The following is a 27397-nucleotide window of genomic DNA, read 5'->3' as shown; positions in this document are numbered from 1 at the left end:
GGAGGATCTCTGTGAGTTCGAGGCCAGCCTGGGCTACCAAGTGAGTTTCAGGAGAGGCACAAAGCTACACAGAGAAACCCTGTCTCAAAAAAAAAAAACAAAAAAAAAAAAAACAAAAAAAAAAAACAAAAAACAGAAGTTCCAGTTCATTCTCAATTGTATAGGGAGTTTGATGTCATCCTGGGCTATATGAGACTCTGCCTTAAATCCAAAATAAAACTCTGCCTATAAAGATGAAATATTTTCTACAATTCTCATATTTCAATTAAAAATTGTTGCCACTTAAAGTGATTCCAAACTGGGGCTGGCAGTGTACACTTGTAATTCCAGCAATCATGACATCGAAGTAGGAAGATCATGAGTTTGAAGCCAGCCAGAGCTACACAGCAAAACCTTGTTTCAGAAAAGCACAAAACCAAACAACAACAATAAACCTTGGAGTTCTTCCTTTGTGGTATTGGTTTTCAACTTTGTGTACAAGGTAGTGTTTAAATCCAACCCTCTGTCTCTTTTCCTCCTCAGCTGATTTTATCACACAGAGCAAGGGGTGGATTGAAAGTTAGCATACTCTCCTGTAAGCTTGCGGATCCCACTGAAGCAAGCAGGAACCTGGCTTGTCAAGAACACACTTAAAACCATGTTTTGTTCCAAAATCTGGAAAAGTATAGGAATTTAACTCTTTAAAGTGGCATGTTTGAGAATTATGCGTAAAATTACATTTGGCCTAAATGTAGTGAAACTATTTCCTAGGTTGTCACTGTTTCCTTCTGGAGTTGGCTCAGCTACTTGGGAGACCAATAGCTTTGCCTGTCTTCTCTCACACTGGAAAATATTTGCTTATGTACAGTAATAAACATGCTTGATCTTCCTCCCGGGTGTGAATGGTTTCTTTGTCTTCCCTGTGGTGTGGTGGCACACTTGACAGGACACAGTGAAAGGCTCTGATGGTGGAGAGGAGGGTGACTGTGCAGGGGCTGGCCCTGGCTTTGGTGATGACGCTCTGGAGCTACCTGGTGCACGCAAAGGCTTGCTAATGCAAGCTTGGCACTCATGAGTCACTGGGGAGGAGACCAGCTTCAGGAGCTGCAGGAGTGATGTCTGAACTAGGAACTTTGAAGAGGATATTTTCTCAATACACAAGAGTGGCAGCTGCTTTTCATCCTACTCTTCTCTGAAGCAGCACAGGGCACAGTGCTCAGCCCCACACGATCGGAGCTACTTGTTTCAGGAACCGGTCCCTCTGTAAGACCCACCCTAGCTCGGCACCGACTGCAAACTTCAAATCTGACCCATTGTCCTGCACAGGACTGAACACAGACAGAAAAGTGAGTACATGAACTCTCTTGTGAAGCTGGTGTTGGAAGGTCCGTGTGCCTTTTCTAATGTTGTCTGTGGTTTTTACTATATGCAGTCATGTGGAGGGTTGCCAGATGTCCTAATAAATGAGGTAGTGAAGGACTTGATCGACACAGGCAAGAGGAACTGATCAAGTGCTTTCTCCCGTTCTCTTTGAGGAGGGAGATGTGGATCGTGTAAGTTGGGGAGTCATCAGGGTGACAAGAAGGAAGGATGAAGAGTTGGAGCAGTCTGGCTGGGAGGAGAGAAGTGAGGGTGCCCTAGCAGGATTCACATCTGCTATTGCTGCCAGTGGGCATGGGCTTGTTAGTCAGCTTTTGTTGCTATAATAAAATTCCAAAAAATACACTTAAAGGAGGAGAGATTTACTTTGGTTTATAAACCAGACATTAGCCCTTGGCCCATTGCTTTCACTTGAGGTTGAATGTTATGATTGGCAGCATGTGGCAGAGCAAAGCTGCTCTCCTTATAGAGACTGGGAAGCAGAGAGAGGATAAGGGTCCTAAGAACATGCCCCAAGGATCCCTTCCTTCTGCTGAGTCCCATCTCCTAGTTCCTCTCTTTCTCTGTATTCTTCAACAGGGTTTTCCTATGTGGCAGGCTGGCCTTGAACTTACAATCCTTTTGTGTCAGCCTCCTGAGTACTGAGATTATAGGAATGGTGTTGAACTTACTATGTACTGAAGGTTCCTTGATGCTCCTGTCTCTACCTCCCAGGTGCTAGGATTAGAAAAGTGCATCACCATGCCTTGCTGTGGCCTCAGTTTCACATGCCTCCCAACAGACCCAGAATGGAGTAATCCACTGATGATGTCAGAGCTCTCTTGATCCAGTCACTTCCCAGAAGTCCAGTAGGGGCAACCAAACATTTTTGACCCAAACCACAATGGTGCCCCCTCCCTGGATCCCACTCAGAGGCTTTTGGGCCAGGGCAGGTCTGTAAGCACCTGTCTGGTTCCTGTGCCAATGGTCCTCAGCTATCCTGGCTGTCTCACCACTAGTTTACACCACATAATAGAGACAGTCTCCTGGTGGGTGCCCTGGCAATGCTGTTCCCTGGGACAGTTGAGTACCAGTGAGGCCAGCAGAGGACTCTAAATTACCTGCTCACAACCAAGGTGACCTTATCTCTCAGTCTTGGTTCTGAACTGTCACCTAGGTGCAGGTCTTTGCTGGTGGTATGGGAATCTGCTGGGCCTAATGACAAGCCACACCAAATCAAAGGTATGTCTTAGGTTTAACTTACACATTTATGTGATTAAGTTTATAAAATCAGTCAGAAATTGCCTTTTAACTAAGATCAAAAGCAAATTCAACCAATATCTGAAATTTCATTTGTAGACTGGCCAAAATGCAGGCATGCAAAGAAGTCGAAGTACTCCCACCTCAACACCAAACACCCGTGGTCTCCCCATGCCTCCTGTCTGCTTCCCCAGACACCCATGGTCTCCCCATGCCTCCCGTCTGCTTCCCGCCTGCTTCCCCAGACACCCGTGGTCTCCCCATGCCTCCCGCCTGCTTCCCCAGACACCCGTGGTCTCCCCATGCCTCCCGCCTGCTTCCCCAGACACCCGTGGTCTCCCCATGCCTCCCGTCTGCTTCCCCAGACACCCGTGGTCTCCCCATGCCTCCCGTCTGCTTCCCCAGACACCCGTGGTCTCCCCATGCCTCCCGCCTGCTTCCCCAGACACCCGTGGTCTCCCCATGCCTCCCGTCTGCTTCCCCAGACACCCGTGGTCTCCCCATGCCTCCCGCCTGCTTCCCCAGACACCCGTGGTCTCCCCATGCCTCCCGTCTGCTTCCCCAGACACCCGTGGTCTCCCCATGCCTCCCGCCTGCTTCCCCAGACACCCGTGGTCTCCCCATGCCTCCCGTCTGCTTCTCCAGACACCCGTGGTCTCCTCATGCCTCCCGTCTGCTTCCCCAAACATGCGTGGTCTCCCCATGCTTCCCATCTGTACTCCCATGAACTGCTTTCCTGGGATTGGTTTCTGCCAAGCTATAGGGTTCACACTAGGTAATTAGACAACTTTTCCTTTGTAGATTATGCTGTGTTGAGTTTATTTGTTCCGTTCACAATACATGGCAGAAATACTATCTATGTATGTGTGCATTCCTTATCCTGAGGAACCCTGGGCTATTTCACAACTATTTTTTTAATCAAGTTTTATATTTTTCATAGAAAATAATAGATAATAGAACAGGATGACTATAATCTCTCACAGTTTTTAGTTTGTGAATCATGTTTTAAAATGTATTTTTGTTTTATATTCTGATAAAACATATATAGCATAAAATTCATAATCTTAACTTTTTTTTTCCGAGACAGGGTTTCTCTGTGTAGCTTTGGAGCCTGTGCTGGAACTCATTCTGAAAACCAGGCTGGCTTTGAACTCACAGAGATTCATCTGCCTCTGCCTCCTGAGTGTTGGGATTAAAGGCATGTGCCACCACCACCTGGCTATCTTAACCATTTTTACATATACCATTTAGTGTCATTAGTATGTTTATAATGTTGTATGCTCACTACCCTTCCAGAATTGTTTACTTCCTTCCATACTGCAACTTCATCCATTAGACAGTCCACCCTTATCCCCTCCCTAGAGCTCAGGTAACTGATTTACATCTCATCCCTGTGAATTAGGCTGGTCTGGGCACCTCCCTGGCGTGGGTCCCACAGGATTTGTCAGTGTGACTGGCTGCTCTCACTTAGTGTAACGATTTCAGGTTCACCCATGCTGTAACGTGTGTCATTCTTCCGTAGAGCTGAGAAACATTCCTTTAGCTGGACTTTCTTATCTCTTCATCTGCTGGTGACATTTGAGTTTCTTTAACCTTTGGGCTGTTAGGAACTTTGCTTCTCTGAACATGCCTGTGCTGACAAATAACACTTTTGTATGTCTTTCCTGCATACTGTCTTCTATCTTTCCATCCATATTAAATAGAGTATATCATTTATAAATTATAATATTATAACTATAAACATATAATTTTTTGGAGATATGCCTGTTTCTTTTTCCCCAGTCTTGACACTGAAGGCATGTACCCCACATCCCTATTAGAAATCATCTTAAGTGTGCAATGGTATTAGATTGATTATACTCACTGTCCTATACTCATATAATGAAATATAACCATTGAGAATATAAGGCTTGGTCCTCTTGTGGGACTCTCGGCAGACAGAGCGGGGACTGTCTCTGACTCTGTTGCCTGCTCTTGGGACCCTTTCCTCCTGATGGGTTGCCTCATCCAGCCTTAACAGCAGAGGAGGTGCCTAGTCTTCCTGCAACTTGACGTGCCATGACTGGCTGATATACATGGGAGGGCTGCACTTTTCTGAAGGGAAGGGAGAGAGAGAGTGGATGAGGGGGGAGCTGAAGGGAGGGACTGGGAGGAGAGGAGGGAGGGGAAACTGTGATTGGGCTGGGAAAAATGAATTAATTGATCAATTAATAAAACATGTATTGTTCAGTCTTCAAAAATAAATGTTTGTGAATATTTAGTGACTTAAGAAAATGTTTATTATAAATTAAGTGTCCCTAAAATAAATTAAGTGTGAAGCACATTATAGTGTGACCTATTTGTAAAGTGTGTGCTTATTAGTGGGGTGTGATAGTGCAAACCTTCAATCCCAGCACTTGGGAGGCAGAGGCCAGAGGATTTCTGTGCGTTTGAGGTCAGCCTGGTCTCATAATTGAGTTTAGGACAGCCAAAGCTGCACAGAAAGACCTTATCTCAAAACAAAACAACAAAAGAGTTGTTTTCTACTTAATGTTATAAAGAACAGTGAAACATTTATACATGTACTTAATCATTGCCTTGAGATACATTTCTAGGTATTAAATTGCTACTGTGTGTGTGTGTGTGTGTGAGTGTGTGTGTGTGCACTTATGTATTTTGTTGCTGTTTTGTAGATCAAGCTGGCTTCAAATTCACTATTTGTCTTAGGCTGGCCTTGAACTTCTGATCCTCCTGCCTCCACTTCCCATGTACTAGAGCTATAAGCATGCCCAGTTCATAAATTGCTATATTTTTTTATTTTTAATATTTTATTGTTTATGGGTATGAGTGTTTTACCAGCACGTATGTCTGTGTCCCACATGCCTGGTGCCTGCAGAGGGCAGAAGAGGGTATCAGATCCCCTGGAACTGGAGTTACAGACAGTTGTGGGCTGACATATGGGTGCTGGGAACTGAACTTTGTCTTCTGCCTGAGCAGCCCATGCTGTTAACCACTGCGCCATCTCTCCAGCCCCATAAATTGCTATAATATTAACAGCTACCTAACATTACTGAATCTTTTTTTCCTTCAAGACAGGGTTTCTCTGTGTAGTCCTGGCTACCCTAGAACTTGCTCTGTAGACCTGGCTGGCCTCAAATGCACAGAGAACCACCTGCCTCTGCCTCTCCAGTGCTGGGATCAAAAGCATGCACCACCACCACCTGACTCTGAATCTTTCTTATATAATTTAGGAATAGCATTTTACTGGTATCATCTTATATGTATGAGGGGAATTATTTTGCCCATTTCCCAGATGGGACATAAAAGCTCAGACAGAGGTAGCTGAGTGGGCAGGCTCTGTGGCTGTAGGTTCTAGCTCCATCTGCTGTTCCCAGGCCTCCTGTTCTAAGCTTCTTGTTCTGTGATTCTTAATTACAAATTCTCATGGCAATTGGGAAAACTCAGGTTAATTCTTGCAAAATACATATCCTTGTGTGCTTAGTCTTTGAACAAAAAATACAATTATTGTTGATTCCTTATCACGGTAATATTTTTGTTGTATGAATTTTTCCTAATATATTTTGACACATAATTACTTTTTTGGGATTTTTGTTTTGTTTTGTTTTGTTTTGTTGAGACAGGGTTTCTCTATGTAGATTTAGTGCATGTCCTGGATATCGCTCCGTAGACCAGGCTGGCCTCAAACTCACAGAGATCTGCCTGTCTCTGCCTCCCGAGTGCTGGGATTAAAGGCGTGTACTGCTGCCGCTGCCGCCGCCACCACCTGGCTTTATAATCTCTTTTAAAAATAGGTATATAATATTTTATTGAGCTGAGCGGTAGTGCATGCCTTTAATCTCAGCACTTGGGAGGCAGAGCCAGGCAGATCTCTGTGGGTTCAAGGCCAGCCTGGTCTACAAAGTAAGTTCCAGGATGGGAACCAAAGCTACACAGAGGAACCTTGTCTCAAAAAACAAACAAACAAACAAACAAACAAAAAAACAGACAAAAGTTTTGCATATTTGATTGGTGTTCATACTGAAAGGAAACAGAAAACCAACCTGATAATGCAGCTGCTACAGTATCATTTATACAGTTGTAGCAGATAGCTGTTTAAAGAGATGCAAATTATCACCTAGCCATGGAACTTGGCCTTGGCTAGAGTTTGTAGGGTTGGGAGAGGCATTCTGAAACTTTCATGCTGTGTTACACTACTCAAACATCTACTCACCCCAGACAGGGAACTGATGGCAGACCAAAACAGAGATCCTACCAAAGTCCAACTTGATGAGCCAATGAGTTTTATGGGGTTACTTGTAGGAGTGTAGGTGTGAGATCACTTAGTGGAGCAGAAATGAGCCAGACAGCTGCATCACCAAAGCTCACTCGTGAGGCTGCACGAAAGCGGGAATCCCGCAGTTCACTGGAGAACTGCAGATATTTTGACAGGCTGGAGAGTCTGAGCCTCTTCCAGGCAGGGCCTCCTTTAGGACCTTCTCAAGCAGCACTGCCCTGCCCTGCCCTGCCCCCCAGGAAGCTAAAAGATCCCTTCAAAGTTGGAACTACTGGGGCCAGAGGGGTCTCTGTCTCTTCCAGGTAAGTTGGTTGTTCTCTGCCCCTTCCAGAAAGTTCAGCTGGTCTGAGACTCTTCTAAGCAGCTCATCATGTCTAAGAATATCTCACAGCAGTCCTTACTGTTTATATAAGCTTCAGGAGGGTCTAGACATCTGGTCAGTTTCAGGGACTTCCTGAAACTACTGATTGTTTATTTCCTGAGATTTTTAACTAGCTTCTCTGAAGAACGGGATTTTTACACTTCACTTTAGAACATTAAGTGGCAGCCAGGCGGTGGTGGCACACACCTTTAATCCCAGCACTCGGGAGGCAGAGCCAGGCGGATCTCTGTGAGTTCGAGGCCAGCCTGGGCTACCAAGTGAGTTCCAGGAAAGGCGCAAAGCTACACAGAGAAACCCTGTCTTGAAAAACCAAAAAAAAAAAAAAAAAAAAAAAAAAGAACATTAAGGGGCTTCCATAAAGATGGAGTGTTTTTTTATCTTGGAGGAAATTGTTACATAACACTTGTCAAGTACAAATTTGTACGTTCTTTTTGACAAAATGTACCTAAAACTTTAAGTGTAAACCAGCTAATCAGTTTCATAGCCTTGTTTTCCCCTGAAGAATAAGAGTTCAATGTTGTGTTTGAAAACTAGTCCTTGTCTTGTTGTGTCTAACAGTTTAAGTATCAGAAACTAAACCTGTGGAGAATGTTGCCCCACACCTGCCTCCCATTAATTCCAAGTTTGCAGAGATCTCCTAGGTTCTGTGAGGAGCAGTGATGCCTGATGAGGCCCTGAAGGAGGCAGAGTGCACTAGGACCCTGCAGACTACTTTAGTGCTCTCTCCAATGGGAGTCATCTGCCCCGGGTTTCATTCCAGTTCTCTCCCACCTGCTTCATAGGTGCTGCTCTCTGCCCTTTCTAGTTCCTTCACTGTCCTCCTGAGAGTACCCCTTGAAAAAGTTACCTGGACAACAATCCCCATCTTATGCTCTGCTTCTGGGAAACATGCTCGAAGAAGATACACCAATTAAAAATAATCCCCTCCAGTACTGGGGATGGAACCTAGAGTTTTCTACATGATGGTGATAGGCAAGTACTATATCTATCTATCTATCTATCTATCTATCTATCTATCTATCTATCTATCAATATATATATATAGATAGATAGATATATATCTATCTATCTATCTATATATATATATATATATATATATTCTCTTTTTTGTGACGCGGGGTCTCATGTTGTCTGGCCTTGAATTTGATATGAAGTTAAGGATGAGCTTGAACTCCTGATCCTCCTGCCTCCACTTCCTGAGTGCTAGGCATGCTCTGTTTATATGATGCTGGGATCAAACCCATGACCTCATGAATACTAGGCAAACACCTCATCACTAAGTACATCCCCATCAGCCTTCTTCCCCACTTTCCACTGTTTCTATTTCTTTTTTTCTTTTTACTTTGTATTTTGAGACAGTCTCACTAAGTTGCACTGGCTAGCTGTATACTCACTGTATAGCTCAGATAGATCTTGAACTTGCTATCCTCATGAGTAGCTGGAATTACAGGCCTGTGAAACTGAGCCTGGCCTAATGCTCACTTTTTATAGATATCCAATGAAATTTTTATTATTTTTTGAGACAGGGTCTTACTATGTAGCTCTGGATGGCCTGGAACTCCCTAAGTAGACCAGGCTGGATTTGAACTCACCGAGATTTACCTGCCTCTTGAGTGCTAGAATTAAAGGCATGTGCTTCAATACATTAAAAAAATAAAAATCACTTGTAACAGATGTCAAGACATCTGCATAGACTAACATTGCAGAATTACTTTCTTATGTGTGACTAGCAAATGACAATTCTTTGGTTTTTGTTTTGAGACAATCTATGTATTCTTGGCTGTCCTGAAACACACTGTGTAGACCACACTGCCTCCCAAGTGCTGGAATTAAAGGCATGCACCACTAAGAATGGCCAACGATTTTGTGTTGTTTTATTTTTGTTTTATGTGTGTGGGTGTTTTGCCTGCCTGTATGTCTGTGCACCATGTGCACGCAGTACCCAAGGAGATCACAGGGTATCAGATTCTCTTAGACTGGAGTTACAGATAGGTGTGAGCAGCCATGTGGATGCTGGGGGTCAAATTTGGATCTTCTGGAAGAACAGACAGTGCTCTTAACCTCTGATTCATCTCTCCACCTCTGAAAATTATAGTTGTTGAATCTACTGAAGGGTAATTTGACTTCGTTGGATGAATCCTTCAACCTTTTCATAGATTATTTAAAATAAGTTGAAGGAATATGTATCTTCTGGGTGTGAGGGTTATTGTGATTTTAACAGCTCAGGAATTGAGGGAATTGGATCCAGTTTTTGATTCTTGCATCCAAGGACTTTGTGTGCTACACCTGTAATGCTGATGTCAGATGTTTGTGACAAAACTCATTCTGTTGCTTGGTGGACATCGACCCCAAGGGCACTGTACATTCGGAGCACTAGCTTGTGCCTGCAGCTTGCTTAATTGGTCTGTCAACTTGGTAGGCGTTTCTCAGCTGGACCTTGTACTCACTAGCTAGATTAACAGTCCACTTTCAATATGGGCAGATATACCCTTTGAGCTCAATGTTTGACTTTGGGAACCCAGCCACAGGAATCAGGGACTAACAATGTGCTGATTCCACCAGCAAATCCTAACGTCTAAAACCAGAGGACTGACCTAGAGTCTTTCGTAGTCAATGAGAACCATATTGCAGAGGGTGCTGACTGAAGTGGAAGTCACAATAGGCAGTGTAAAAACCAGGCTAGAAATTGTGTGGTGGTGGCACATACCTGTTATTTCAGCAGCACTCAGGAGACTAAGGAAAGAGGACTATGAGGTATGCCTGAGTTACATAGTGAGACCCTGCCTTTAAAAAATAAGTAGTTCAGGCAATAGTGCCTCCCAGCAGTTGGGAGGCAGAAGTAGGCAGATCTCTGTGAGTTTGAGGCCAGCCTGGTCTACAAAGCAAGTTACAGAATAACCAGGACTGTTACACAGAGAAACCCTATTTCAAAAAAAAAAAAAAAGTATGTGGAAGCAAATTCCACTTATAATAATATCCACATACAGATTTGGAAGAATTTATACCAAATGTTTAACTTTGGCACTCTCTGGGTAGATGAACCTTAAGGTGTTTTGTTCCTTTTTCTTATCTAAAACTCCTAACTCATCTGTATTAATTGACTGCTAAGTAATTAAATCAACTACTAAAGGATAAAATAATGGAAAACTTAGGTCAGGTGGATCATGAATTCAAGGTCATCCTGAGCTACAAAAATGAGACTCTGTTAAAAAAATCATATTTATTAAACAAATATAATAAATCATAATTAGGCCTTGGGCTCAGAGAATAAATGTTCAAATTTTCTTATATATCTACTTATATGTCACTACTTATATATAACCTACACTGTGGTTAATCCCAACACGCCTTTAATCCCAGCACTCAGGAGACAGAGGCAGGCTGATCTCTGTGAGTTTGAGGCCAGCCTGGTCTACAAAGTGAGTTCCAGGACAGGCTCCAAAAGCTACACAGAGAAACCCTGTCTCGGGGAAAAACAAACAAACAAACAAAACAACAACAACAACAAAAAACTTCAGGTTCTGAGTTTGTGACAATTTCTTTACAACTTGGCCCTAGCCTCTAAGTCTACATTGTCATCAGGATGACACATAACATTACCAATCTCACAGCTTTGCTAAAAAACACAAAATGCACAGGAATATGGAATGAACTATGGTTGGCATAATGCCTAGCAGTGCTGATAAATTACTAGAGATATAACAGACCTCCTGAAAGGGGCCAGCAGACTATGTATCCTCTGCTTAATTCTACAAGACTCCACTGGGCTCTGAAAGCTGTGCTGTGAATCCTGACAGGCTTTTTAATCAGGGAAGGGTGCAGGCAAGACCAAAGGCAGCATTTCCAGCCTGTCAGTTTCCTAGGGCCTCTTCCTTTGATTGATATGGAGGTACTGGTTCACTCTGTTAATAAGTTAAAGCTCGGTGCTCAGGAGCCGGAGGTCAAAGTCTGAAGCCCCAGAGGAAGAAGCGCCCCTCCCCCACTGGGAAAGAAAGTACACTTTTCGGTCACACAAGAAATAAGTGTTTATTTGGAAAACAGTTTCAAAATTAACTCCCAAATTCAGAAGCCACAGCCCAACATATATAACCAAAGTAAATGAGGCAGGACTTCACCAATTGCTCGATTAACAAAACTTTTATCTGATTCTGGGACGAAGTGCCTTCCCTCATAAGAATCAACTGGAGTGCTCTGTATAAACAGCATTCTAAAGGTTAGTATCATTAATGAATTACTTTCCTTTGCAGTTTTCAAGTCTTTTCGCTATAGACTTCAGAATGGTTTACAGAAAAGTCTATTCAGTTCAGTTTTAGAGACAAAAACTACAGCCTCAGAGTTTAGTTTAACACATCTCTTGGGAAGCATCACATATCTTTTGCCTTGGTTATTCCCATTTCTAATCCCATGCCAGTCCTTTTAGATCACGTTGTTTGTTTTTAAGGATCCACCTTCTTTGATATAGACCTAGCAATCTCATCATATAATTGTTAGATTTTCATTAAGATTGTCATTTAGTTACCTCCACTTGCTTCTGTCTCCCTCTTTTGACACTCTTTAAGAACATTCAGTATTCTGACCTTTCCACCTTGAACCTCATACTAACCACCCCGTCTATTCCAGCCTCGATCTCATCATTTTCTTTAACTGGCCCAACTCCCTTTGGAGTCCCGGTCAAGATAAGGTCTCCTTCTTCCAAGGTTATTATTTTAGAAACGTAGCTGATGATGTAGGGGATGGAAAAGATCATAGACGATGTTTTGCCCTCCTGCCTGAGCTCACCGTTGACCTTGAGCCACAGTCTTAGGGCATGAGGGTCAGGGATCTTCTCCTTGGGCACGAAGGCGCTGACAGGGCAGGAGCCCGTGAAGCTCTTGGCCAGGGTCCAGGGCAGCCCCTTCTTCTTGCACTCTTCCTGCACATCTCTGGCAGTCATGTCCAGGCACAAGGCGTAGCCGGCCACATAGTCCATGGCGGCGGCCTCGGGGACGGCTTGACCACGTCTGCCCAGGAGCACTCCCAACTCCACCTCGTGGTGCAGGTTCCGGCTGTAAGCGGGCATTAACACCGGTGAGCCCTCGGGAGCGTACGCGGTGGACGGCTTCAGGAACAGCACAGGCTCGCTTAGCACCGCGCTGCGCATCTCCTTGACGTGGTCTGCGTAGTTCCTCCCCACGCACACGATATTCTTGCCCCATTCCCAGAAGCGAGACAGTGGCTTGGAGGAAGCCATGGTACAACCTTGCGTCACGTGACCGTTGACTCCCCGGTCTACGGCGGCCTCGAGGGGACAGCTGCCTTAGGACGCTGTTCGACCCTTGCTTGCGCAGCAGCTGGACGCTGAGGTCAGCTAAAGGTCTCTGCGCGAGGGCAACGGCCCGGAAGAGACCAGGAGGCGTACGCTCGGCCTCCCTTCACCGTCTACACCTACTTCCAGACCCGGTCTCCCGGCCAAGGCTGCCAGGGCACGGTGGGGAACATTTGGGGCAGGAGCTGCTGATTGGCTGGGGGCGGCACGGCGGCGCGAGACAGCCCCTGGTTGGCTGTGCGCTCTATGGGCGGGCACGGTTGGAGTGAGGGCGCGGCGTTTAGGTAAAGTGCAGGAGCTGGTTGGTCGGGAGCAATGCGAGGAGGACACTGATTGGTTGCAGTCGCCAACGCCAGTGTTGATGCCCACGACGCTGGTGTTGCGGACTCCGCGACCCGGCTGTGCACCCGGTGGGTCATGGTGCTGGGTCTCGGGCCGCGGTGCGTCCAGAGCCTGTCAGCGCTGGGAGCCGCCTGCGCGCGCCGCGGTCTGGGTAAGTGTGTCTGGGCGCTGACGCGGCGCGGCCCGGTGCTGGCAGGCCGGACGTCGGTTGGGCGAGCCTTCGCCGTCTCCAGGCGCAGGTGCTGAGCGCTGCCGGGCGGTCTAGAAGCGGGGCCCGGCGTGTTGAGGGCCGTCGCGTAGGCGGCTGGCATAGACGAGTGGCGCTGGCAAGGGCCGGGGCAGAGGGCGAGCATCTGCTCCTACTCGGCCGGAGTAGGACTCCAGTTCTGGGGTCGACCTCAGTTTCTAAGCCAGCTGCTTTTCCTCTTGGTGTCCAGCCGATGTGGCGACAGTGGGTTGCCAGCACCCCGGAGCTTGCCATCCCGAGTCCAGCTAGCCGGGAACTTGGAAGCAATTGTGATTCAAAGTGCTTGGTCCATCTTTACTAAGAAAGAAGTCCGCTCGTTGAGAACCCCAGAAGTACAGGTCTCTCCAGTTAAGGAATTCATACCCCTTAGTGACGCTGCTGAACGCAGCGCTAGACGAGGATACAGTTCCTGCTGGGCAGCGCCGCTTATGGGAGTCCGCAGCTCAGCGTTAGGTGCTGCAGAAGCTCGCCCGGTGAGAAGAGGCAACTAACTCTCTGAAAGTCTTGAGGTTTTTTTTGTTGTTGTTGTTGTTGTTTTTGTTTTTGTTTTTCGAGACAGGGTTTCTCTGTGTAGCTTTGCGCCTTTCCTGGAACTCACTTGGTAGCCCAGGCTGGCCTCGAACTCACAGAGATCCGCCTGGCTCTGCCTCCCGAGTGCTGGGATTAAAGGCGTGAGCCACCACCGCCCGGCGAAAGTCTTGAGTTTTAAAGAATGTTATGAGCAAAACAAAACGTGTCCTTGGATTTGATCTCGAACACAGGCTGCAGAGCTCTGACCTCAATTCAAGCAAAATGTCCCTAGTTTTAGTGAACTAAGGAGCTGAGAGCATCTTCTGGGCAGTGTCAGGCTAGGTGCGGTTAGGAGAGAGGTTGCTGGAGGTGCCCTCGGTGGGTGAATTCCTTCTTCAGGAGTTATCGAATCTTCTCCAGGTTACCATCAGGCTCTTTTGGGACCTAGAGTGGGGTGAGCACTAATAACAATATTATTTAGCCATACAGTGTTTGCAATGTTCTGCCAGGAAACACATAAACGGGCTCATATCACCTGTTTCCATCCTTCTGCCCCCCATGGGTTTAGACAGTGCCAGGGCTTAGGGAGTTCAGAGATTACAGAAACCTGATCTTACAGAGACCTTTATTCTGCTGAACATGAGGAGAAGGGTCTGGAAAATGCCCAGCTGTTGTGCCAAAAAGGAGAGATGGAGTTGAATGCAGTGACAGAGCACTTCCCTAGTGTGCGTAAAGTCCCGGGGCCCCCGGGGCACCACAAAACAAACAGTACCATTGGATTAGTTTTGCTGGCCGTGGTTATTAGAGTTGGTAGTATTGTCTATCACAGGGTCAAAGCTGTTGTTTTCTGGGTTCCTGAGAGTCAGAATGTCGTTGTCTTCTACCACCTTGTGCGGTTCCCCCTCTTTAAAGCCAAGACAGAAAACGTTTCTGGAGGCCCCGTGTGTTTTCAGGTTGAATGAGAGTTTTACCGCTGAGAATATTTGGCATCTGTCGACTGGGTGGAGTCGAGTGTACCTTTGTCCCTCAGTCCCTCAACCTCCTCGGTGCACCCCAGGACAGTCCTTGCTTGAATAATCGTTCTGTGTCCTTCACGCTGGAGTCTCAGCCAGTTTCTTATTTTCAGGAGCTGGCACTACGTGTTTTCCATTATGTTGGCCATTTAGTATAAGATCCTGTTTTCTCATCTGGGAGAGGCCTGAGAACGGTTGGAAGTCCAGAGGACTGAACTCTTGTTAGTGCCAAAGCTGTGACTGGAGGGTGAGCAGCTCTGCTCTGGGCCTCATTCTGCCTTCCTTAGGTTTGAGTCACACCACAGGCAGGTAGGAAGGCCTGTAAGACCTCTTGAAAAGAAATAGCAGGATTCCAAGTCTAGCTTGAAGTGTAGCTCACTTGCCTTGCGTGTGTGAACTCCTGGGATTCTGTCCCTTCCACTGCCAAAAAAAAGAAAAGAGTCTGAGACAGAAGGATTGCTGAATTTAAGGCTAGCCTGGACTACACAGTGAGTTTGGGGCTATACAGGGATATAGAGGGAGAACTATTTAAAAAAAAAAAAAAGCAAGCAACCAAACAAAACCTAAAAAACACCTCTCTCAAAAAACCCAAAATAATAATTTCGTATCTGCGACGGGCTGACTTACTTAGCCTCTGCTTTCCTGGAGGATGTGGTGAAATGGCATATTCCCTCACAGGAGCTTGGAAAAGGCAGCTGTCAAAGCCCTGGGTGGAAGGGGTATGGTACCCTGAAGTCTCGGGAAGCTGTCCTTGCAGAACACTGAGCTTCCTCCTGTGTGTTTTGTTGTTGTTGTTTTGTTTTGTTTTTTGGAGCTGAGGACCAAACCCAGGGCCTTACGCTTGCTAGGCAAGCGCTCTACTACTGAGCTAAATCCCCAACCCCTTCTCCTGTGTGTTTATTCAGGTCAGGCCCTGCTGGGAATCTTACTGTATCACACAGATTTCAGAAAGAGTCTGACTGTGGAGCAAGACATGATGAAGGTTGAGCTACTGCCTGCCCTGACTGACAACTACATGTACCTGGTCATTGATGAGGACACCCAGGAGGCTGCCGTTGTAGACCCAGTGCAACCCCAGAAGGTGTGTGTGGCTCCTGTTGGCTCCCTGTGCCTTGTCAGCCAGCACCCTGCCTTCGTCCACGTGGGTTACAGCCACAGGGACTTTACAGCTTTGTGGAAGCTGGGTGGAAATTAGTTCACTCAAAACAAAGTTGTGTCCAGATGCTTGTAGAGGGGGCAGTGAGAAGGGTCGGAGAGACCACAGGCCTCTGCGGCAAGCCTGACACACACTTTTAAACCTCTGTGCCTGGACGGGTGTGAATCCTGAGAGCCTACTCATCTGCCATGCTTCTGCTCCAGTGCTGTGAATGACCTCAGTCAGAGGTGCCCGGGCTCAGGGAGGTTGTGGGTGGGACAGAACAGTTAGGTTGATGGAGAGAAACGAAATGCTTCTGCGCCTGTTGTCTGGAATGTGGTCAGTCATCGGGGTGGGACGAGGCTGGGCACCCCTCTGCAGGCAGGTGAACCAGGACCAGAAGTGTGACTGAGTCTTTACTTTGCCTCCCCTGTGCCCGTAGGTTATAGAAACTGTGAAAAAGCACCGTGTAAAGCTGACCACAGTGCTCACCACTCACCACCACTGGTAAGTGCCAGGCTGTGCATGTACCTGTGGGTGGGACCTGCTGTTCACCGGGAAGTCACTGTACACAGAAGGGGCAGACCCTTGAGCAGGGAAGGATTCTAAAAACACAGCAAGGCTCCTTCCTTCTTCCTCTTGGGCCTGACCTCTGGGTTCCGCTAATGCAGCAACTTCCAGGTAAGGTATTGTGACGTGTGACGAGGAACAGAGGCTAGGGACAGACCCTCAGGCCCAAGTGTCCGCTGCTGTCCCTTTAAGGCTAGGCTTCCCTGGTCACAGGAGGACCCCCGGTGGCTGCCTTTCACATATCTTAGGCTCATAAGAAGTGGTGTTGGCATCCATCCATGTCAGAGAAAAGAAGACTAGGTAGGCATCAGTATTTCTTAAACAAACAAATAAAACCAAAAAAACCCAACAAAATGGAGGGATGGAGGAGGTAGGGGCTCTGTGAGTTTAGTGCTCACCAGTCTATAGTGAGCTCCAGGCTGTGAGACCCCGACTTTTTTGGGGGGAAAAGGCTGTGTTTCCAGAAGTATCGATTGGCTTTTGTTGTATGGTTGGTTTTGGTGTTTTGAGATGGGATTTCACTCTGTGACGCAGGCTGCCCTCGAATTTGGGGCTTTGGGATAGTGTTGCCCAAAGTCTCGTTCCTGACTTGTGTTATTCTTTTGTTTTTTATTTTTGAGCCAGGGTCTCTGGCCGGCCTAGAAGTTGCTTTTTGGATCTTTTAAGGCTCCTTAAAGGTAGAAGAAATGTTTGTTAGGCTCTCAATTTTCTTTTCTAAACGACTCCATGAAGAAAGCCAGAGCCTTTTTCTTTGACCCTGTCTTGGGCACGTCAGAGCCGGGAGCTCCCACTGACTCCCCTGATGTAAGCAAAGCTTGGAGCTGTGCCTCTCAGTCACTGTCTTTGTGGCTGGTTCAGCCAGGCCTGAGGTCCTGAGTGAGGCTTCAGCACCGGGACAGGGAGTTTACCTTAGCCTTGGCCTGTGCTGCACATTACAGCTGCTCTGTTTCCTGAGGCTCCTTCCCTGGGCTCCCAGCTGCTGACACTTCCACCTTTGGGGACCTGGTGGCATCTGCCGTGCAGCCAACAAACACTTTCCACACTCGGTGTTTTCTCTTCCACCTCAGTAACTACTACTTCAGATGCCTCTTTCCTGAAAATGTGGAGGATTCTGGCTTTTTCTATCACCTCCTCATGTTTATGTCATCGTCAAGCCCAAGGCTGAGCCACAGGTTTGGCCTGCGGCTCAAAGGACGATCAAGTTGTGTTATTGCTTATTGGTAGTGACATTTGAAAAGGTAGGTGAGGAGGCGATGGGCCTCCCTGGCCTGTGTCTGACCCCTGACCCCTGGCCTGGAGGCCGTGGAGCAGAGCCGGGGCACTTGCTCCTCCCTGTTATCTCACAGCCCTGCGGTTCCACGGGTTGTTTGACTCTGGAGCAAAGTATCCAAGGGACTGACAGGGGACAGGTGTTTCCCATGCCCATCTTGGAGCTGAGGGGGACCCACAGTGTGGGGATACTCCTATCTGTGCCTGTACCATGGCCCTGTCCTCTACAAAAGGACTCCCTGGGGAACTGTGGGAATCCCCGGTCCTAGGAGGTGCCACCACCCTGGCTGTCCTGTGGTGGCAAATTCCCTCAGGTGGGCAGTATCATGGTTCTAGAAGTTCCCAGAATAGCTCAGTTGTGTTGGCCGAAACTGGGATGCACATTTGGATTACCTGGGAGAACTTTCCAACCCCCGCCCCCTCCTTGGTGCCCAATCCCTCACCTCAGGAGGTGTGGTAAGAGTGAGGCTTCAGGGCTGGAGAGATGACTCAGTGGTTAAGAGCACTGGCTGCTCTTCCAGAGGTCCTGAGTTCAATTCCCAGCAACCACATGGTGGCTCACAACCACCTGTAATGAGGTCTGGTGCCCTCTTCTGGCCTACAAGGACACATGCAGACAGAACACTGTATGTATAATAAATAAATAAATCTTTAAAAAAAAAAATGAGGCTTCTGTTCAAGTGGGACCTCTCCAGGTTCCATGGAACCATGCTTGGGACTCTCTAGCCGTACATGGTCAGCTTTCTCTGTTCAGGGGTGTGCTGGACACCTGGAAAAGTTGTTTTCAGTGTTGCCAAATGGCAGGTAAAAAGTGGTTCCTGGTTGCCTGTTTCTACTGAAAAACGTATAGGCAAAGTGAAAATTCCATTTGGTCAGGGGTTAAAGGCAAGCGAGCAGCCCCTCCATCTCATCAGGTGACCCCAGGCCTCCTGTTTGACTTCTAGGGACCATGCTGGTGGGAATGAGAAGCTGGTGAAGCTGCAGCCTGGACTGAAGGTTTATGGAGGTGATGACCGCATTGGGGCCTTGACGCACAAAGTCACACACCTTTCCACACTGCAGGTACATAGTGAGCCACAGGGAGAGCTAGGGAGGCCCTGCCAGGACGATAGGTCCTCAGCCATCGTTTGGAAAGAGGGCTGATGAGGCAAGGGCTCCCCAGGCCTGTCTCAGCATTGCTTGAACAGTCCTCTCTTTATGAGCATAGTGAAGTCAGGCGGTGGTGGTGCACACCTTTAATCCCAGCACTCAGGAGGCAGGGACAGGCGGATCTCTTGTGAGTTCGAGGCCAGCCTGGTCTACAGAGCGAGTTCCAGGACAGCCAGAGCTACACAAAGAAACCCTGTCTCAAAAAAAAAAAACCAAACAAACAAAAACCCCAGAGCATAGTGAGAAAATCAACTGCAAAGTGTGACTGGACATTGGGAAGACTACAGAGTGGGTCTCTGAGTCGACTGGAGAATTTCAATCAGGCCTCTGGGATCCTTTGGACTTCTTGGATGTGATAGTGGAGTTGTGTGGAGATATCCGCCTTTGTTAGGACATGCAGCAGTTAGGACATTTGGGAAAACTGGTCAGAATGTGAGCAACTTGAGCAGAGAGAGGCTGTGCAGATGTGGAAAGAGTGTCGACCTTGCTGACTGTGTCTGAGGGATGTCTGCATTGCTGGGTCAGCTTTAGGTTTGAACACTTGATGTGAAGAGCTGGGGAGGTGGTCAGAAAAGAAGTATCTGTTCTGAGAAAATGTCTGGTTTAGATTTGGCTCAGTTCTGGAGGCAAAAACAAAATTAGCCTCTTTGAGTTTTATCCTTGAACAGACACATCAGACCTGAGCCCCACCTTAGCAGAGATCCTTTGGCCCCTCCCTGTCCATATCCTGGGATGCTCTTCGGGTGTGTAGAATGTCTGGACTAAGTGTATTCAGGTGATCAGGAAGGGGAGTCATAGCAGCGCTGCCACTTGTGATGTTCTAGAAAGGCTACTGGTGGTCGAGGCTCATGCTGGCACCTCTGTTTCAGGTGGGGTCTCTCACTGTCAAATGCCTGTCAACACCCTGCCATACTTCGGGACACATCTGTTACTTTGTGAGCAAGCCAGGTAGCTCAGGGCCTTCTGCTGTGTTCACAGGTGAGTCGGAGAGGGGGGGTGGGGGTGGGGGTCATGTGAAGACTGTCTTTGGCATTGGCTGTGTGAGGAAACGCTCCTGGGAGAGAAGCAGAGACTGCACCTTCTCCAGCCCTCCATGGAAGGAAGCCACAGCCTCCAGGATGGAGCCTGGGGTTTGTTCAGATACAGAGTGCAGGGGTGCTCTGTGAGCTGAGTCTGGGCTGCTGCTGTGCACCCGGCTGCTGCATCAGGTGTTTGAGGGAGGCAGCCTCCATTTGCGAGGTTCACCACCCTGCAGCCTCAACCCTCATCCTCTAGCAGCCAACAAATGGACATGGGTTGGAGGGGGGCTGGCTGAGGAAGGCCCCAGGGGTTCCAAGTATCCGTCCTGCAGCCTTGTAGAGAGCCCTGTGATCTGGGTTAGGCCAGCACAAGGCAGTACCTCAGTCCTGGCCTGGGTGACATGCACCCAGGGACCCTGCAGAGCCAGAAGCCTGACTCAGAAGTGGGTGGTCCACATGCTGGGGCCTTGTGTGCGGTTCACATTCAGGCAAGTAGGTGTTGTCCAGAAATCAGAGGAATTTCCCCCTTGTGAAGTGAAAAACAAAACCGTGCAGGTGCTGATTGGGAGCCTGGGAAGCAGAACAGCCTTTCAACAACATCACTCAAATGGTCTGGGTGGGCTGGGGGCTGGGAGCCAAGTGTGTCACAGAGGGCCCGGCTCCTGCCTCTCAGAGTTGTGATGTAGTGTGTGAGGATGTGCTACTGTCCCGTGACAGCCACTGGGGGTTCAGAGCCTGGCTGGGGGACATGCCGGCATGTCCTAATGAGGTCACAGCACCCTTTCAGATGGGAGAAACCCTGGAGAAATAAATACTGAGGGGGAATTGGGTGAAGACTTGGAGCTCTGTTCTGTAAACATGAAATTGCCCAGGAATCTGAGCTTGTTTTTAAACATGTTGCAGAATACTGGTGAGGGGTGGGGGAGGAGGGGGGTGGGATACCTTGTTTTGTTTTCAGACGGGGTCTCTGTTGCCCAGGCTGGTCTGGAACTTGTGGCAGTCCTCCTGCCTTAGCCTCCTGAGTGTGGGGATTACAGGTGTGAGCCAGCACACCTGACCTGAATTTGTCTTCCTCATGGCAGTGTGTGGGTCGTGCTCAGGCCTTGGGCCCTTTTTGTGTTAAGGCACAGCCTGCCCCAACTGTAGCATGAACACAGCATCTCTGCTGTGCGTCCATGCTCTCCCTGGGATTGGTGGCTTCGGTAGGGCTTTTCTGAACTGCAGTACTGCTGTGGTAAGATGCTGATAATTATATGGTCCTCAGCTTATGACTGTCCAGGTTGAGGTGGAGCTGGCCCTCCCCTGTTGGCATGGCTGTGTGCCCTGCGTAAGTCTGTGTCAGTGTCTGTAAGAGCAGATGAGAGGGAGAGGGAGAGGGAGGGTGTCATCCCCCAGGTACAGCTGTGCTGGTTAATTTTTTGTCAACTTGACACAAATTAGAGTTCTGGGAAGAGAAAATGTCAGTTGAGAAAAACGCCTTCATCAGATTGGCAAGTCTGTAGGGCATTTTCCTGATTAGTAATTATGGGAGGGCCCAGTCTCCTGTGGGCAGTGCTACCCCTGGGCAGGGGTGTCCTGGGTGCTTTACGAAAGCAGGCTGAGCAAGCCAGTGAGCAGCATTCCTCCATGGCCTCTGCTTCAGCTCCTGCCTCCAGGTTCCTGCCCGACTTCCCTTCATGGCAGTCAGATGAAGTACACTCTTTCCTCTCTAAGTTGGCTTTGGCTTTCACAGCAACAGAAAAGCAGACCAGGACAACACTTCCTCCTCTTCGCAGCCTAGAACTTGGCCGAGTAGGCGGCCTGGATTTTTACATGAGTTCTGGGGATCGGGCTCAGGTCCTGATGCTTGTAAGGCAAGCATTTACCAACTAACCTGTCTCCTCAGCCCCATTCTATTTGAGCGTGCTGTGGATAGAACCCAAGGCCTTGTGTATGTTAGGCAGATGCCATTCCACTGAGCCCAGCTGAGCCTGAGGCTGGGGCTCTGACTCTGTCCTGGGAGGTAGAAGGTACCGAGTGTCATGGATGTAGACCCCACCATGTCCTGCACTTTCTGTGACTGTTGGTGGGCAGCACCTGGCATGTTGGGTGAGGTTTCTTCAGTCATTTTATGACTGTACAGTATGCTCTGGGACAAGGGAGAGCTCTGGCATCACCAGTGAGGCCCAGTGATGAAAATGGACTGTTGGGAGCTCAGGAAATGGACTGTTGGGTGCCACTCCAGCTGATCTGAGGGGGACAGGAGGAGGGAGGGGAGACGGGGATGGCTGAGAGGGTGTGGTGGGAGGGCCAGGCATCTTCCGCAGCTGTAGTGTGGGATAAGGCCTGTTTCGGCTGAGATAGGCAGGCTGGGCACAGACTGGGCAGAAAGTGTTCAGGACTTCAGGTTTGGGATCCCTCCTCAAGGCAGTCGGGGAGGCCCAGGAGCAGAGCCAGGTACCCTGGGAGGGGCAGTCGAGGTGTACAGTCGCACCATGAGTAGAAAATGGCAGCCGGGCGGTGGTGGCGCACGCCTTCAATCCCAGCACTCGGGAGGCAGAGCCAGGCGGATCTCTGTGAGTTCGAGGCCAGCCTGGGCTACCAAGTGAGTTCCAGGAAAGGCGCAAAGCTACACAGAGAAACCCTGTCTCAAAAAAACAAAACAAAAACAAAAAAAAAAAGAAAAAAAAAAAAGAAAAAAGAAAATGGCCACAGTAGAAAATCCAGGGTGTGTAGGGAACAGAAGCAGCCAGGTTGTCCTACTGATGCTAGGGTGAGGCCAAGAGCAATGCTAGTCTGGGGACCAGGGAGGGGGTGCCTCAGGTATCCCAGCAACAAAGGGAAAGAGTATCAGGAACATGGATGCCAGGAGAAAGGGGACATCCCGAGATCCCAGAAGGGCCCAGGAGGGCTGCTAAGAGGTGGGAAGTGGACTAGGTTTGTGATGATTTCAGCTGTGGGGGGACTAGGGCCCTGAGAGTGGGTCAGGGTGCCTTGGGTTTCAGGCCCAAACAGTGAGTTAATGGCTGTGGTTGAACCTGGAGGCCGGCCAAATGGAGAGCTGTGGATGGCCTTGTGCCATGTTGGGTGAAGATGCCTAATGGTGGTGGTGGTGGTGGTGGTGGTGGTGGTTGGCTTTGGGTTATGTTCTGGTGCCTGTTCATAAGCTTGGGGTTAGCACCAGGTGCAGAAGGCCAGGGTGTGAGCTAGCCCTGAAGGACTGCCATTGTTTTTCAGGTGACACATTGTTTGTTGCTGGCTGTGGGAAGTTCTATGAAGGAACTGCAGACGAGATGTACAAGGCGCTGCTCGAAGTCTTGGGTCGGCTCCCTCCAGACACAGTAGGCCATGCTTCCCTTTTCCAAAGGCCCCACATGCTCCAGGAAGCAGCTCTGTCTTAGGCTGAACCCACTCTTCAGGCCCAGGAACTGTCCCTGCTTTCACAGTTGGTCTGTATGTGGTGGATCCCTTGCTGGCCTCACCTCTGAGCTGAGGGGGAAGCAGGCAAAGCCATCACCTAGCAGTTTTTATTAGTTCTTAATCTGTGTGTGGCCCTGTGGTATCCTCTAGTTGCGCCCTGTACGGGGTGCCACGTCAGGCTGAGACATGACATGGCCCTGAGCCCTCAGGGTTCCCAAGGGTGGATTAATCACTCAGAGCTCAGGTGTTGGCTCTTTCTTCAGAAAGTCTACTGTGGCCATGAGTACACCATAAACAACCTCAAGTTTGCGCGCCACGTGGAACCCAGCAATGCTGCCATCCAGGAGAAACTGGCCTGGGCCAAGGTGAGTGGGACCCAATCCTGGAGCGCGTCCTCAGGGCCCATCATGGTGCAGTGCCTTCCCGAGGGCTGGATGCAGACACAGCACTATCTGCAGAGGAGGTGGCAGCTGGGTGTCACCCACTCAGTGCTGGTCATGCAGTAAGTCCATCTGGAGGGCCCAGTGCGGCCTGTGGACACTACATGTTAGCATCAGAGCTCTGGCCTCAGGGTCCAGCTGTATTCCCCACATACTAAGCAGTGAGTCAGTTGGACCCTCTGTGAGGAACCTGCTTCTGCAGTCACCTGGACAGTGGGGGATCTTAACCTGAAGGGGTTGTCTCCAGGGCAGCACCCGTGAGCTACCACGGCACAGCCCAAGGCAGTGGGCTGAGGGCTGTGTTAGACACCAGGGCTCTGCTTCCCTGTCACTCACTGTAAATGTCGTTAGTGAGAGCTGGGCATACTTGGGAGGTTCCGGTGCGGCTCCTTCTGCTGCCAAGTTTAGAAAGTGGTGCTTCATTGTCTAAGTCCGTTGTGTTGTGGTTTAAGATAAATACCTGTCCAGCATCCTTTCTAACTCAGGAAGGGATTTACAAAGTCGTACTAGAAAATCCAGCATACCGTAATCCCAGCACTCGGGAGGGAGACAGGAGAACTACAAGTTTGAGGCCAGAGGCTACATAAACATTCTGAGTACCATACCAGCCAGGACTACGTAGTGAGACCCTGTCTCAAAAACACAAACAAAACCAAAAAATTCAACCTGGGACGGTGACATATCTTAGTACTTAGGAGGCTAAGTGAGGCAAAAGAGTCAGGAGTTCAAGGCCAGTCTCAGCCACAGTGTGTGTTCTTAGCTAGCCTGGGCCACATGAGACTATCTCAAAACAACAAATTCAAATGCTCAGTCAGGTGTGGTGGCACATATCTAATCCTACTTAAGAGGCTGAAGTAGAGTGTTGCAAGTTCAAGACCTGCCTGGGCAGCATATCAAAACCATCACCCCCCCCTTATATTCATACCTGATTCTTAGAGTATGCATTTAATATTCACATAAAGATCACACTGTATGCCCACTGTCCATACCATAATACCACTCTGCAACTTATTTTGTTTCCTTATTTCCCCTGGGGATCAAACCCAGAGCCTCACAGTGCCAGACAAACTGAACTTTAAGGGTAATTTGCATGCCTGAGAATGCCCTGAATGGAATCTGTAGTCAGATGAACTTTGACAATGCACATCTACATAATCCCTGCCCTAGTCAAGCTAGAGAACACTGCTGCTCTTCTCTGCAAGGCACTTTTTAAAGGTTTATTTTGATTATTTTTTTTTTGTATATGAGTGTTTTACCTGCATGTACCTATGTGTATCACATGCATGCAGTGCCCTTGGAGGCCAGAAGAGGACATCAGAAGCCCTGGACTCGGAGTTACAGGTGGTTACAAGTTCCCATGTGGGTGCTGGGAACTGAACCTAGGTCCTTTGCAAGAGCAGCAACTACTGAGCCATCTCGCTAGCCCCATCAATTGCCCTTATCTAGAGGCTTCTAAAGCAGAATCATATGATCTCCCTCAGTTCTCCCTGCTCTTGCTCAGCCTCATTTTGAGGCCTGTCCCTGCTGGTTTTGTTTCTGAGTACATCCCGTATTACGTGGCTCACTACAGGAGTTCGTCCATTGTCTGTGGGTGAACTCTCTGTGTGCTTTTCTGTGTTTTTAGGGTTATGAATAAAGGTGTTGTGAATGCTTGTGTGCATCCTTTTGTTCATGCTTTTTTTTTCTTTTCTGCTCTTGGGTATATGTTTAAAAGTGGAATTGCTGAATTGCATAGCCAAATGTTATGTTTAACTCTTAAACTGATTTTCAAAACTTGAAAATTTGACCCCCTGTTTTAAGTTCCCCTGTGAACCCTTGTAGTCCCTGACACTTTGCATGCTAGCCAACCGTCAGTGCTACTGGTCCCTTTCATAACCCTGGGCTGTGTGTGTCCTGGTGTGGAGGGAGGCAGGGAGGGTTCATGTGGGGTCTGCAGCTGCTGTTCCACTCTGTCCCTGAGGCCTCCATGTTAGCCGGGCAATAGTTGGGCAAGAGCTTCTGGAGACCTCCTAGCTTGGAAACTCAGATTTCCCTCAGCTCTGTTAGCATTGTCTCTGCCATGGGCTGTGGCACTCAGGAGCAAGGCTACCCAGGCAAGGTGGTGGCCAGTGCCCCCCAGCACTCTACTGCTTGGCCATTCTCCAGGGACTTTGTGGGAGCTCCTGGCAGGGGGGTGAGCCCTGCACACTCCGTGCTGAGAGCCCAAGTCAATCACGGCTCCTCATGCTAGTTTTCTTGTGGGGAGGGGGCTTGCCATCTTTGCATTGTGCTTTTATTGTGTGAAACATAAAGCTCACCGTAGGAAGACAGGATTGCCCTTCCCTTCAGAGACAGCACAGGCAGGAGCAACATACTGGCGGCAGCAGTTACTCTTGGGGACATAGCTGGAGACAACTGCTAGTCCCTCCCGTGAGCCCAGCCTGTCTGCACTGACAGTTCTCGCTCTGCTTTCTAAGACAGACTTGAGTTTAAAGATCACTGCGGTATTGAAAGGTGAGACGTGTTGATCCCTGTTTGACAGTGGCGTCTTTTACAGGAGAAGTATGCCATCGGGGAGCCCACGGTGCCATCCACCCTGGCAGAGGAGTTCACCTATAACCCCTTCATGAGAGTGAAGTAAGATGGTGTGGCAGGGCCCTCTCTTGGCCTTCCCTTCCTGTGGTAGCTCATGGCTTTATGATTTTGTCCAAGTTCACCCCCAGCAAAGAGATGAACTAGGGCTAAACCAGCCTGAAGTGAATGGGCCTGACCCTCACACCCCAACTTTATTAAGTGTACCCAAGAGGCAGGCTTTGTTCCATAAATGTGAAGATGCGCTTTTCTTGACATCTTGGCAAGGATGTGGGGGACTCATGACCCATGAGGGGTGGCTTTTGGAGAGCTTCTTTAAGGATCCGTGAAGCTCTGGGACTCTGGGCTGGGTGGGCATTTGCATATTGCCGGCAGGACCTGTTGGGCCTAGCCCGGGCTGTTTTTCTGCATGAGGCTGTCCCAGGCTCTCTTCCAGCCCGTTCTTATCCCTTGCCTACGCAGGGAGAAGTCTGTGCAGCAGCATGCTGGTGAGACGGACCCTGTGACTACCATGAGGGCCATCCGCAGGGAGAAGGACCAGTTCAAGGTGCCACGGGACTGAGACACACAGGGACGGGGACTTTTAAGTGACTGTCCTGCTGCTCGTGCAGGATCTAGTCTGCTTTTATTTTAAGTTAATCCAGAGTCCCTAGCTTGTGTTATCAAATGTTCTAATGCATATTTATAAGAGAAAAAGGTTAAAAGTATTTATTCCCATAACCCCTGCTTATGGACTCTACATTGTCTCTGTGGTCACCTGACATCGGTTTGCACTAGCTTCTTAGAGTGGGCTGAGGCTGGGCATCCCACCCTGGCTTCCTGCCTCTTCAGGGAGAAAGTGAGCTAGCACTCTGCTTGGCTTTTCCTCCCTCCTCCTCTAGCCTCTGTGGCCCATCCAGTCCCCAGGCTCTGGGTGCTCAGGTCACACGGCAGCTCAAGTAGTTTAGGTCTGAGTGGGTAGAATGGAGAGAGCAGACCCAGATGCCCCATGACACCGAGGTCCCTGAGAAGGTGGAGGAAGGATTTGAGACTGGGGTGCCTGCTCTAAACCCCCAGGGGACGGTTGATCTGAGTGAGGGCAGCGTCCTTCAAGCCTGTCACGGCATGTGTATCCTGCCCTGCTGTCCGCATTTCTGTCCGCATTGCTGGCCGAGCCCCCAGGCTGTAGTTCACCT

The 27397-nt window shown here is 48.7% G+C and overlaps 3 protein-coding genes across 10 annotated transcripts in view; 2 read left to right on the top strand and 1 right to left on the bottom strand.

The window, feature by feature from the left end:
* Positions 1-854, top strand: part of LOC131916802 (meiosis-specific with OB domain-containing protein-like) — a 41828-nt gene extending 40974 nt beyond the window's left edge. For all 4 annotated transcript variants that reach the window (XM_059270347.1, XM_059270345.1, XM_059270344.1 and 1 more), the window contains one exon: positions 523-854. In XM_059270347.1, coding sequence (XP_059126330.1) covers positions 523-633 — 111 coding nt within the window. In that variant the 3' untranslated portion in view covers positions 634-854. The remainder of the gene's footprint in view (positions 1-522) is intronic.
* Positions 855-11253: 10399 nt separating this feature from the next.
* Positions 11254-12730, bottom strand: Fahd1 (fumarylacetoacetate hydrolase domain containing 1). The gene has a single exon (XM_059270343.1). It carries the CDS (start codon positions 12481-12483, stop codon positions 11818-11820), a length of 666 nt encoding a protein of 221 aa, XP_059126326.1. The 5' UTR covers positions 12484-12730; the 3' UTR covers positions 11254-11817.
* On the top strand, positions 12593-26942 carry Hagh (hydroxyacylglutathione hydrolase). Of its 5 annotated transcripts, XM_059270341.1 has the most exons (10): positions 13196-13656; positions 13851-14111; positions 15576-15751; positions 16248-16312; positions 18589-18706; positions 19663-19771; positions 23029-23132; positions 23475-23576; positions 26188-26267; positions 26685-26942. In XM_059270341.1, exons 3-10 carry the CDS (start codon positions 15644-15646, stop codon positions 26782-26784), a joined length of 786 nt encoding a protein of 261 aa, XP_059126324.1. In that variant the 5' UTR covers positions 13196-13656; positions 13851-14111; positions 15576-15643; the 3' UTR covers positions 26785-26942. The 5 variants fall into 5 exon arrangements, with proteins under 5 accessions (XP_059126325.1, XP_059126321.1, XP_059126322.1 ...); XM_059270342.1 differs by lacking the exons at positions 13196-13656; positions 13851-14111 and adding an exon at positions 12593-12720; XM_059270338.1 differs by lacking the exons at positions 13196-13656; positions 13851-14111 and adding an exon at positions 12881-13051.
* The last annotated feature ends 455 nt before the right edge of the window (positions 26943-27397 follow it).

This window comes from Peromyscus eremicus, chromosome 8a (assembly GCF_949786415.1).
Source record: "Peromyscus eremicus chromosome 8a, PerEre_H2_v1, whole genome shotgun sequence".
Taxonomy (NCBI): domain Eukaryota; kingdom Metazoa; phylum Chordata; class Mammalia; order Rodentia; family Cricetidae; genus Peromyscus; species Peromyscus eremicus.
The sequence above is the reverse complement of the archived record's forward strand: the minus strand, read 5'-3'. Positions and strand labels throughout refer to the sequence as shown.

What these genes read in the sequence shown, in the direction of transcription:
- Fahd1 (XM_059270343.1), bottom strand. Translation starts at nt 12,483, where the DNA reads ATGGCTTCCTCCAAGCCACTGTCTCGCTTCTGGGAATGGGGCAAGAAT.
- Hagh (XM_059270338.1), top strand. Translation starts at nt 12,976, where the DNA reads ATGGTGCTGGGTCTCGGGCCGCGGTGCGTCCAGAGCCTGTCAGCGCTG. An exon ending in ACCCAGTGCAACCCCAGAAG is followed by an intron (nt 15,752 to 16,247) that starts GTGTGTGTGGCT and finishes CTGTGCCCGTAG; the next exon opens with GTTATAGAAACTGTGAAAAA. An exon ending in GTCGGCTCCCTCCAGACACA is followed by an intron (nt 23,133 to 23,474) that starts GTAGGCCATGCT and finishes CTCTTTCTTCAG; the next exon opens with AAAGTCTACTGTGGCCATGA.